We start from the raw sequence: 13,332 nt of genomic DNA, 5'->3' as shown, positions 1-13,332 counted from the left end.
TATATATATATTTATTCAAGAGCATGTGTTGTACCCTGCCTATGATTATCATTGTATAATAGATTATATTAACACTGAAGCAATTGTTCTGTGTTTATCAGGGTCAGCATGGCATGACGGCCATTTTAACCATGCTTCCTGTTGTTTTACAGTTGTAGTTCCGGAACTTTCCTGCCATACATCCCTACGCCACCAGAGGCGCAGGGGTGTTAGTGGGAATTTTTGGTTCGGGTTTCACATAGGCTGCCTATGTGAACTGTTTTTCAGCCAGAAATAAATATATATTACACACCTTCAGATAATAACTTTACTAAGTCGTGCAGGTGTCTGTCCGTTGCCTATTGTGTTGTCTGTCTGCATAGGAAGTAAGCTCCAGCGCAGACTAAAAATACTTTTAAACTAGACATAAATCAACCACATGTTCACTACGTGGGTAGGTTTTCAGAATCCCAGACATTGGCAAATTAAATTAACTCCGCTCGACAAGAGCGGTAAGATCGACGGAAGTAGTTATCCCGCAGGCTCTAATAAAGGAGTCTTTCCAAAGGTACAATTTTCCTTTGGGTACCAAGGTGTTAATTTAACTGGTTTATAATTTCATGCAGTCGGATAATTCTATATCAGACCTCACATTAAACCAGCAGTCAGATAGTGCGGGGTTTAGGCAACCATACATTGCTAATGACCAGTGAGTCATCGTTTCGAATTTACAGAGACTAAGGAGACTCTAACATCTAATCCGTCGAATTTAATAAACAACAGATTTTCAGTGAATTTCTTATTTAGAATATCTGACTAAGATTTAAGTCTATTTAACCGTTTCCACATCTAAATGGGAGAATCCGCCATTGGTGAATTCGTCTGTGTCAAACATTATAAACACCCAAGATACATTTGGGTCACCAGGCGCTCTATGTATGGAAACAATGACGATCACGGTTCACTTATCGTTAATACAAAGCGGCAGAGTATCTCTGTAAAGCTTCTGCTGACGGCTGTTACCTCGATTCTCGCTTTTTAGCGTCACTAGTTTCAGCACGACAAGGCCAGAAGTTGTTTGATAAAATTTCAAACGTTCATACTTTGGTCCGGCGGTTAAAGTCTTTACAATCCAGTCTTTTCAAGGCTGTGGTACAAGTCAAGACTTGTAACACCAGGGCGCTAAAGTCAACAAGACAGTGGCTGGACGACCTCTTAGGCCATCTCGAATTTCCAATTGTGGAAACGCGCCTTTACACATTTGCCGGGTTTCCAAACATCCACTCATGGATATATCCGCTATTTAAAGGTTAAAATACTGCCTCTGTCGGACGAAATTAAGAGTTTTGGCAGGTTGCCATTCAGTCTCTGCTGTTTTCAGCTGTTTTTATTTCCAGCCATGGTACACCAACAGAGTCAGGGCTACTTATTCCCCTCTGTTTGGCGTAACGAAACCAAAGGGCTCCGTCGCAGTCTCAATCACAGAGGGCTCCGTCGCAGTCTCAATCAGCAAGTTACTTACTGCAGTTTGGAAAATGGAATTTCTGCGGTTAGTAGTTGCATATTTGAAGCCACAAAATTTCATAATTGCGCTTGATCTTCAATACCCATACCGGTTTGGTCACCACATCACAGGTTCTAGAGTTTTGCAAAACGCCACAACCATTAACCATTTCATCTACCGGTTGGCTTCTTGTCAACGCCTCGGGTATTTACCAAAGAGATGTTGGTGATGATAGCTCATCTCAGAGCCCTGCCAGTGACAATCGTTCCATACTTAGACGATCTGCTCATAAGAACTCTGTTTCACCAGAGGTTCTTCTTACTGGCGCTACTAACGTACACCATGGTGGCAGGTCAAGTTCAAAAAGCGATCGCATCTAATTCCGTCTCAACGACTTCAATTCCTAGGTATGATTATAAATACGGTAAATCAAAGACATTTACCTACTACACCAGCAAATATACCAGCTAGTACAATTAGTGCAAAAGCCACGCACACTAGCGGTACATTGGTGTATTCGCCTATTAGGAACAATAATGTGGTTTCAAAGCGCTTTAGTTCGCTGGGCTTCTCTCGCGTTTCCCACAGGGGGGCAAGGGTGTATATGCTCTGGACGAGAGTCTCAGAGCTTGAGGAGTTGTAGTTAAAAAGCTCAGCGACAGGGGTTCTAAAACGGATCACGACAGATTGCTGTCTATAAACGGATCACGACAGATTGCTGTCTATAAATGTCCTGGAACTCCGTGCAATTTACAATGCACTACATGCTTCGTTTTCAGTTTGTCCAAGTACAGTCAGACAACGCAACGGGAGTTGCATATACAAGAAGCTGCATGGCAATGCGGCAGGTAGCTTGAATCCTCAATTGCCCAGAACACCATTAGGTGATGTTGTCCACAGGGTTCATTCCGGAAGTGGATATCTGTTAGACAGATGATCTCACCCGTCGGGATTTATATCCTGAAAACTGGGCATTAAATCCAGAGGTGTTTCATATGTGAGTCCACAAAAGGGGTTACCCTCAGGTATACATGATGGCATCTCGCCACAATTACAAACGCTCAGTATGTGTACAGAACGACAGATCACAAGGGCAGTGGCGGTGGAGTCTCTCACATTCGTGTGGTCATACAGCATCGTGTATCTGGCTCCACCATTTTCCGCTGCTCTCTCCGTTGCGAAAACGGATCATAAGACAGTTCGTCACAGTCATACTAGTGATATCTCATGGGTTTCGGAGAGCTTGCTTCTCGAATCTCCAAGGAATACTGGCACACGATCTTGGTCCGCTCATAATACGTCCAACCTGTTACAACAGGGAACGTTCTTTTACCCCTAGTTACCTATGTACCTATTACCTATATACCGCGGCTGCGGTTGACGGGGTGGTGGTTCAGACCGCCCTCTTAAGAAAAGAGATAGGGCATTACAGTATCGGTTATACCAACCGCTCATTATTACAAAATTTCGTGTGTCTATATAGGTGGGTGGGAAGCTCGGAAGTTCCGACTTCATCTTTCAAGTTACCCATATTCTGTTATTTTACACACGGGGTGGAATGGAAAACTGCATTTATCTGCACTAAGGGTGCAGGTATCTGTGTGGTCAATTTATTTTCAAAGACGTTTGACTCTATTGCGTCGGTACACACCTTTCTACAAGGTGTCATCAAAGTACAGCCTCCATTTAGCCCACCTACAGCGCCATGCGACTGGAAGCTGGGTTCAGATTTCTTACAGTTTTCATATTTTGAACCCTTACAACAAATGGGGATTAAGTTTCTCACTTGGAAAACGTTTTTCTTCTAGCCTTAGCTTCGGCAAGGGTTTGTTTTCACATTTAGGTGCCTTGCATTCCAAGCCACCGTATTTGGGGTTTTCTCATAACAAAGCAGAACTTCGGACGAATCCCGATTTCTTATTTTTCCACATCAATAAACCAATAGTGGTTCCTGTGTTGACGGCACATTCTGGAATTCTGAATGTGGTACATTACGCGTCTATGTCCGAACGTCTACAGTTCGTAATACGGATACGTTGTTTGTTCTCTATGATGCTGCCAACTGCGGTTAGCCAGTTTCTCAGCAGACATTATCCAGTTGGATAAAAATGACTACAAGTCAGGCTTACTTTAAGGCTAAGTTACAGTCGCCTACGTCAGTAATAGCTCATCCCACAGGTTCTGTGGGAATGTCATGATCAGCTGGTCGTTAGTCTACGACGCGGCTACATAGTCTTCAGTGCACACGTGTGTGCGCGTTTACACGTTATGAAACGGTTGCGGCATCAGCATCTAGCTTTGGCCGCCTACTGTTACAGGTGTCAAACAGCTCTCCCGCCCACGAGGGAAGCTTTGGTACGTCCCAAGAGTACTCCAGTGACCCCTAGTGGATGATAAAGAAAATAGGATTTTGGTACTTACCAGGTAAATCCTTTTCTTTGAATCCATAGGGGGCACTGGACGCCCACCCAGAGCAGTTTTACCTGGGTTGTATTAAGCTCAGAGGAGCTTATGGTAACACATTTTACCTGGTTTGTATTAAGCTCAGAGGAGCTTATGGTAACACATTTTCACCGATTGGTTCAAATTATAAAGTTCTATCGGTTATGGTGACAGTAAAGTTATGGGTCAACTTTGTTGTTGTCCGTTATGTTATAGGAATTCTCCATTGTCAACCTCTCTATATAGTTCCTGTTCGCTCAGTAAAAAACACTGAGGTCGTACACTGAGGTACTCTGGGATATGGAGGGGTGGAGAGTCCTAAATTTAAATATTCAGTGCCTTTGTTCTGCTACGCCGTCCATATCCCAAGAGTACTCCAGTGCCCCCTATGGATTCAAAGAAAAGGATTTACCTGGTAAGAACCAAAATCCTATTATCACACACCTCAGGCAGAGAGCGGCCGGCCATGGGCCAGATATCATACATACCTCAGGCAGAGAGCAGCGGCCGGCCATGGGCCAGATATCATACATACCTCAGGCAGAGAGCAGCGGCCGGCCATGGGCCAGATATCACACACCTCAGGCAGAGAGCAGCGGCCGGCCATGGGCCAGATATCACACACACCTCAGACAGAGAGCAGCGGCCGGCCATGGGCCAGATATCACACACACCTCAGGCAGAGAGCAGCGGCCGGCCATGGGCCAGATATCACACACACACCTCAGGCAGAGAGCAGCGGCCGGCCATAGGCCAGATATCACACACACCTCAGGCAGAGAGCAGCGGCCGGCCATGGGCCAGATATCACACACCTCAGGCAGAGAGCAGCGGCCGGCCATGGGCCAGATATCACACACACCTCAGGCAGAGAGCAGCGGCCGGCCATGGGCCAGATATCACACACACCTCAGGCAGAGAGCAGCGGCCGGCCATGGGCCAGATATCACACACCTCAGGCAGAGAGCAGCGGCCGGCCATGGGCCAGATATCACACACACACCTCAGGCAGAGAGCAGCGGCCGGCCATGGGCCAGATATCACACACCTCAGGCAGAGAGCAGCGGCCGGCCATGGGCCAGATATCACACACACCTCAGGCAGAGAGCAGCGGCCGGCCATGGGCCAGATATCACACACCTCAGGCAGAGAGCAGCGGCCGGCCATGGGCCAGATATCACACACCTCAGGCAGAGAGCAGCGGCCGGCCATGGGCCAGATATCACACACCTCAGGCAGAGAGCAGCGGCCGGCCATGGGCCAGATATCACACACACCTCAGGCAGAGAGCAGTGGCCGGCCATGGGCCAGATATCACACACACCTCAGGCAGAGAGCAGCGGCCGGCCATGGGCCAGATATCACACACACACCTCAGGCAGAGAGCAGCGGCCGGCCATGGGCCAGATATCACACACACACCTCAGGCAGAGAGCAGCGGCCGGCCATGGGCCAGATATCACACACACCTCAGGCAGAGAGCAGCGGCCGGCCATGGGCCAGATATCACACACACCTCAGGCAGAGAGCAGCGGCCGGCCATGGGCCAGATATCACACATACCTCAGGCAGAGAGCGGCGGCCGGCCATGGGCAAGATATCACACACACCTCAGGCAGAGAGCGGCGGCCGGCCATGGGCCAGATATCACACACACCTCAGGCAGAGAGCGGCGGCCGGCCATGGGCCAGATATCACACACACACCTCAGGCAGAGAGCAGCGGCCAGCCATGGGCCAGATATCACACACCTCAGGCAGAGAGCAGCGGCCGGACATGGGCCAGATATCACACACACACCTCAGGCAGAGAGCAGCGGCCGGCCATGGGCCAGATATCACACACACCTCAGGCAGAGAGCAGCGGCCGGCCATGGGCCAGATATCACACACACCTCAGGCAGAGAGCAGCGGCCGGCCATGGGCCAGATATCACACACACCTCAGGCAGAGAGCAGCGGCCGGCCATGGGCCAGATATCACACACACACCTCAGGCAGAGAGCAGCGGCCGGCCATGGGCCAGATATCACACACACACACCTCAGGCAGAGAGCAGCGGCCGGCCATGGGCCAGATATCACACACACCTCAGGCAGAGAGCAGCGGCCGGCCATGGGCCAGATATCACACACACACCTCAGGCAGAGAGCAGCGGCCGGCTATGGGCCAGATATCACACACACCTCAGGCAGAGAGCAGCGGCCGGCCATAGGCCAGATATCACACACACCTCAGGCAGAGAGCAGCGGCCGGCCATGGGCCAGATATCACACACACCTCAGGCAGAGAGCAGCGGCCGGCCATGGGCCAGATATCACACACACACCTCAGGCAGAGAGCAGCGGCCGGCCATGGGCCAGATATCACACACACCTCAGGCAGAGAGCAGCGGCCGGCCATGGGCCAGATATCACACACACCTCAGGCAGAGAGCAGCGGCCGGCCATGGGCCAGATATTACACACACACCTCAGGCAGAGAGCAGCGGCCGGCCATAGGCCAGATATCACACACACCTCAGGCAGAGAGCAGCGGCCGGCCATGGGCCAGATATCACACATACCTCAGGCAGAGAGCAGCGGCCGGCCATGGGCCAGATATTACACACACACCTCAGGCAGAGAGCAGCGGCCGGCCATGGGCCAGATATCACACATACCTCAGGCAGAGAGCAGCGGCCGGCCATGGGCCAGATATCACACACACCTCAGGCAGAGAGCAGCGGCCGGCCATGGGCCAGATATCACACACACACCTCAGGCAGAGAGCAGCGGCCGGCCATGGGCCAGATATCACACACACACCTCAGGCAGAGAGCAGCGGCCGGCCATGGGCCAGATATCACACACACACCTCAGGCAGAGAGCAGCGGCCGGCCATGGGCCAGATATCACACACACACCTCAGGCAGAGAGCAGCGGCCGGCCATGTGCCAGATATCACACACACACCTCAGGCAGAGAGCAGCGGCCGGCCATGGGCCAGATATCACACACCTCAGGCAGAGAGCAGCGGCCGGCCATGGGCCAGATATCACACACCTCAGGCAGAGAGCAGCGGCCGGCCATGGGCCAGATATCACACACACCTCAGGCAGAGAGCAGCGGCCGGCCATGGGCCAGATATCACACACACACCTCAGGCAGAGAGCAGCGGCCGGCCATGGGCCAGATATCACACACCTCAGGCAGAGAGCAGCGGCCGGCCATGGGCCAGATATCACACACACCTCAGGCAGAGAGCAGCGGCCGGCCATGGGCCAGATATCACACACACCTCAGGCAGAGAGCAGCGGCCGGCCATGGGCCAGATATCACACACACCTCAGGCAGAGAGCAGCGGCCGGCCATGGGCCAGATATCACACACACCTCAGGCAGAGAGCAGCGGCCGGCCATGGGCCAGATATCACACACACCTCAGGCAGAGAGCAGCGGCCGGCCATGGGCCAGATATCACACACACCTCAGGCAGAGAGCAGCGGCCGGCCATGGGCCAGATATCACACACCTCAGGCAGAGAGCAGCGGCCGGCCATGGGCCAGATATCACACACACACCTCAGGCAGAGAGCAGCGGCCGGCCATGGGCCAGATATCACACACACACCTCAGGCAGAGAGCAGCGGCCGGCCATGGGCCAGATATCACACACACACCTCAGGCAGAGAGCAGCGGCCGGCCATGTGCCAGATATCACACACACACCTCAGGCAGAGAGCAGCGGCCGGCCATGGGCCAGATATCACACACCTCGGGCAGAGTAACTTATATACATATAATGTAGCAGGTCTCTTATATAATCCTCTTAGTAGATTGGATAATAATGGGTGTGGATAGGGGGTATAAGCCGGTGGGTAATGAGATTTGCTGATTGCATCGGTTTAGAAGGACCTGTGACCATTATACTGGGAACGTTGGGATTGTATTTCATGTACAGTGATTCAGGACAGAAGTGACCCTATAGCCAGACTCTGCACCTAGCTGGGGCTGTATAACGCTGCTGTACATATGCGTTATCATACTTGTTAATAATCCACAGATAAACCCATTACTACCATGTAACAGAGCAGGGAGCCTAATAGCCACTTCCTGGTGCCGTTCTATGTCCAGCCTAGTAAGAGGGTGTAGCATCAATGTGTGCCCAGCTCTGGTGCCCATTACGCTACCAGCCCCATAGTCCTCTAGGAGATGTGTGACGGGCCTTCGTCTGCCGCGGGGCACACCACTGGATAGGTTATTACAGCTTCACCCATGAAATAATGTCTCTTTGTTTTCTACAGTCCTCTGACCCAGATGAGCTGTCATCACGTAGCTCCCAGGAGGTGAGTTCTCGCAGTTATCACGCAGCCTGGGAATCATGGGTAATGGGGGCTGATGACGTCACTGAGGCTATATGCCCATTATACAGCTATATCCTCCCTCCCTCCTCACTTTACACGCAGCACGGATCTGAGTAACATAAGAACTGTCCTTAGTGATGAAGATGGTCCCCTGCCTGTATCCTCAGTGTATACCGCTGTAATATCTGTGGCGTGTACTAGAACGCTGGCTCAGCCAACCAAATGCTGCCACTGTGGGTGCCATTACAGTCCAGGTCTAGGGATAGCCTTGCTTGAGCACAGGTGACTAAACAAGTACCTCAGTCAATTTGATTTGTCCATCGTGACTCCAGCCTGGGCTGTAGTGGTGGGGTGTGGGAACCGGATGCATGGAGTGTTGTGTGACGTCACAGCATGGCTCTGTGACATTTGATACCTGTTATTCCTCTCTTTAAGATGAATGTCCGGATCTGCGCAGATGAGCACGAGGCACAGCGGGGTGACGGTAAGTATGACGTTTCTGTGAGATATTCTGCGGTGGGATAAGTTACAGGCTGGGATATAATCAGCTGGTTGCATTGCAGATACAGCGGCTTAGCGTATACACATACATACGCCTTACCTGCAGGTTTTAGTCGCACTTTGTGTCACTACGGAAGTGCAGTTATGTGTGTATGATGCGTTGCAGTTATTAATAGTCACATTTTCATATCCAATGTTATCAAATAGAAACACATCCGTTGTGTCACCCTTATCTAGTGGGAACCTTATGTTTGCAGTAGTCCCAATGGAAATGAGAAGTAAGCAGCCCCAATAGACACCTGTCACTCACCCTGATCTAGTCACATGGCTAATGACTGAGTTACTATCAGCTGCAAACAGCCAATCAGAATCAGCTAGGTAGCGCCCCCATCATTGATGTGGGCGCTACCTAGCTGACTCGCAAAGTATAGACTCGCAAAGTATAGACTGTCAGCGTGTGGGGATGTATCCATGACCAAGTATAAGGTAGCACAGTGGGGTGTATATGCCCTGGATATGCCCTTACTATACAGATGTATTATTATCTGCCCCGTTCCTCTTCTTCAGGTGTAATGAGATGCATCATGTAGCTCTATGGAATCTAGACTCGCCTCCATTCTGGGGCAATGCTCGGTACAGGGATGCTGGAACCTGCGCACCCTCCTCAGTACCCTGGCAGCACAATGACACAATAGTCACATTAGTTGTCAGTGTACACTATTACGCATCTTGTACAAGGTCTCTGTGTAGCTTATTTCTTGTCTCTATTTTCACTTCATCAACAGAGACTTATTCTAAACCTTCCGTTTTGGGACCGAGTCATTGTTATGAGACCGGACCTGTCGCAATTTGGAACAGCCATGGGGGCGCCTATTGCTCCCTCTTTTTACACTGACCTCTAAATGGGCTGGTGACTGGACATAAAGTGTCTTGGCAGTGATATCTGCCCTTTGCTAACCACTACACAAACCATGCTGCCTACTTTAGGAATCATTCCGTATTAAATACATTTATTCCTTCACATCAATACAATTGGTCAGTGATATGGATTATACAATATGTATTGTACTAAAGCAACAATTTACAAAACATCATTCCGCAGCGTAGTCAGTGTCATTACATGTTACATTACATACACCCCGCTGTGTTTCTGCTTTGTGTATTCAGTTGTGTTGTCATATAGCCATTACTATAATCGTTATAATGTCGTCATGTTTATTATAAGCTTTCTGTTGCATTATAAGCCTTGTGTATGTGTTATCACATGGAAGACTGACGCTGCTGCTTTTCTACCCGGGCACAGGGCAGCAGTCGGGGCAAGTGGACGTCAATGGCGATCTCTCCGAGACATCCGGGACAAGCAGCAACGTAAGATCTGTGACCGCAGGAAAATATTCTGTATTCTGCTTTTCCTCCTTATTCTCCGGTTACTAGAATGTCTGCAGACTTCACAGATTGCGTCCTCATTCCACTTACCAGGCGGTGGAAACCTCTTAATTCAGCGCAGGTTGTTGTGTGGATGACGATGAAAGGACTGTGGTGTGGGTCAGAGTGGGGGTGCGACACCGGCAAGCGCCACATTGTCATTGCTGGACCTGATGGGGCGCCACTGGTACTTCTTCCTACTGACAATAATGCTCACTCAGGGCACAGATGTATTTGTGGAACTACATATCCCAGCATGCCCTGGCTACCTGAGACATTCGTGCTACAATAGGACAGCTATGATAATACTAGGTGTATGCCCCCCCCCCCCCCCCCCCATCACTGTATCCAAAAGGTTTCTAGAGATGTGTGGGTGGCCGAGCTGCACGGTTCTGTGCTGGGACTTGTGGTTGCCATCTATAATATACTTGCATTATCCATGTGTGGCAATATCAGCATTATCCCAGAGACTGGCATCATGATACGTATCCTCCCTCCCTCAGGTACACAGCCCGGTACACGACTTACCTGTAAGTAACGGCAGAAGACGGATTAACAAAAGCTTTGAGCATAATCGCAGGTAACGTCCAGGAGATTCCATTCTCCGTCTCCTCATTACTGAGCCGCCATTATTCTGTGTCATTGCCACATGTCCCAGACAGTGTTATATACAGCAAGTGTTACTGAGCGGAGTAGTATACAGACAGGGAAGGGGAACAGAATATACACACGGTGTCCCCTGCTGGTATGTTGGGGGGGGGGGGTTAGGGGGAATCTGGGGACACAGATTTAGTTTTGCCCTGTATCAGGTCCCATCACTTTGGCTTCCAGGAGATGTGGGGGCAGTAATGCTTTGTAATAGGAGATCAGCAGAACAATAGGGGTAATTCAGATCTGATTGCAGCAACAAATGGGTGGTCTTCAGGTGGTTACCGGCGGCCTGGCTCCCGGTGACCACCATACTGGCGCCGGCATACTGACATCTTTTCTCCCTCTTGGGGGTCCACGCCCCCCCTGGAGGGAGAATAGATAGCGTAGCGAGCCCGCAAGGGGCTCATTTGCGCTCGCACAGCTGTTGGTATGTCGGTATGCCAGCGGTCGGGATTCTGGCACCGGTATGCTGGCCGCCGGGAGACCGACGGCCGGCATACCATACTACACCCCAACAAATTGGTTAGCAGTTGAGCAAAACCATTGGGGTCATTCCGAGTTGATCGCTAGCTGCATTCGTTCGCTGTGCAGCGATGAGGCAAAAAACGGCACTACTGCGTATGCAGGGCAATGCGCACGCGCGACGTACTATTACAACGAGCGATGCAGTTTCACACAGGGTCTAGCGAAGCTTTTCAGTCGCACTGCTGGCCGCAGAGTGATTGACAGGAAGTGGACGTTTCTGGGTGTAAACTGGCCGTTTTCAGGGAGTGTTCTGAAAAACGCAGGCGTGCCAGGAAAAACGCAGGAGTGGCTGGGCGAACGCAGGGCGTGTTTGTGACGTCAAATCAGGAACTGAATGGTCTGAAGTGATCGCAAGTGCTGAGTAGGTTTAGAGCTACTCTGAAACTGCACAAAAAACTTTCTAGCCGCTCTGCGATCCTTTCGTTCGCACTTCTGCTAAGCTAAGATACACTCCCAGTGGGAGGCGGCATAGCGTTTCCATGGCTGCTAAAAACTGCTAGCGAGCGAACAACTCGGAATGACCACCTATGTGCACTGTAGGGGGGGCAGATATAACATGTGCAGAGAGAGTTGGATTTGGGTTGGGTGTGTTGAGACTGAAATCTAAATTGCAGTGTAAAAATAAAGCAGCCAGTATTTACCCTGCACAGAAACAAAATAACCCACCCAAATCTAACTCTCTCTGCACATGTTACATCTGCCCCACCTGCACTGCACATGGTTTTGCCCAACTGCTAACAAATTTGCTGCTGCGATCAACTCTGAATTACCCTCCCATGTGATTTACCGTCATGGTTCTTTTTTATTGGGTTCTTGGGGTCTATGTACTAAGCCTTGTATGGAAATAAAGAGCCTGATTCAGGTTGGATTGCGATCGCGTGCTGGGGGCCGTCCATCGCAGGGCAAGCCTTCCCAGCATGCTGACTGCACCCAGAGCCATTTCTTTATATTTATGGTTGGATCGCGTTTTTCAATCCAATCTTAATCAGACCCAAAGTACCAACCAATCAACTCCTGTCGTTTTTTAAACCCAGCCTGTAACATGACAGTTGGGAGCTGATTGGTTGTTACTTCGTCTCCGTCCACTTTATCTCCATCTAAGACTTAGTAAATAGACCCCTTAGTGATCCTTGCACTATCCAGCCACCCAGACGCGGCCTTATAGTCCTCACTAGGAGATAACGCGCCAATCACAGCTGGACGTCCAGCGCCGGCACCACGGTAATGATCACCTCACTATCGCTGGTCTGGTAACATTACACCGTTGTGTCTTCCAGAAAGTGGGCCCTGAGATTCCGGAACAGCTCGCCGACGTCCGTGGAATACTACTCAACAGAGACCGACACTGATGGGACCCCATAGAACAGAGTATCCTCCTGGCACAGGACAAAATGGGGAACACGCCAACAAGCAGCACTGTGATTGGGCGACCACATTAGGACAAGCAATGGCAGCGGCACTGCTCAGACTTGTGGCTATAGGTGACAGGATATTTATTATCTACAATGACTGTTTCGGACCTGAGGGCTGGGCACTGCACAATGGTTGAATAAAAAGAGACCCTCCTAAGGCGCTGCAAACGGGCAGCGAATAGACAATACCAAATAGGTCACCAACCTATAGGAAAATATGTAACAAAAAAAAAGGTACGATCTCACTCTTTGCGCTCCAAATATCCCTTCACTTGACTTGTCCTCACACCGATATCGGGGTTTACATGAAACAGAAAATTAAACATGACATAGTGTAATACTGCATATGCAAAAAAGTTCTTTCCACTGTGTAGGGGAAGAATGAAGTGATGGAAAAGTCCGAGAAGAGTTCAAACGTCCACCTTCTTATGGGGTCACCAAAGTGATACGACGAGGACTTGGCAACAAATTCTTACATGTATGCTTACTTTTATGTGGAGTTAAAAAAGGGAAGCCAATTAGGGCAAACCAAACTCCTTTTATTTTTAAAAT

The 13,332-nt window shown here is 50.2% G+C and overlaps 1 protein-coding gene across 2 annotated transcripts in view; it reads left to right on the top strand.

Annotated features, from left to right (window-relative positions):
* The window catches only part of CARD9 (caspase recruitment domain family member 9), a 238,687-nt gene extending 225,661 nt beyond the window's left edge, over positions 1-13,026 (top strand). For both annotated transcript variants that reach the window (XM_063935814.1, XM_063935813.1), the window contains exons 11-15: positions 8,207-8,248; positions 8,702-8,750; positions 10,071-10,135; positions 10,696-10,772; positions 12,646-13,026. In XM_063935814.1, the coding sequence (XP_063791884.1) occupies positions 8,207-8,248; positions 8,702-8,750; positions 10,071-10,135; positions 10,696-10,772; positions 12,646-12,730 (318 nt within the window). In that variant the 3' untranslated portion in view covers positions 12,731-13,026. The remainder of the gene's footprint in view (positions 1-8,206; positions 8,249-8,701; positions 8,751-10,070; positions 10,136-10,695; positions 10,773-12,645) is intronic.
* Positions 13,027-13,332: the final 306 nt, after the last annotated feature.

The sequence above is a fragment of the Pseudophryne corroboree genome, chromosome 8, assembly GCF_028390025.1.
Source record: "Pseudophryne corroboree isolate aPseCor3 chromosome 8, aPseCor3.hap2, whole genome shotgun sequence".
Classification (NCBI taxonomy): domain Eukaryota; kingdom Metazoa; phylum Chordata; class Amphibia; order Anura; family Myobatrachidae; genus Pseudophryne; species Pseudophryne corroboree.
This window is presented reverse-complemented; position numbering and strand designations above follow the sequence as displayed.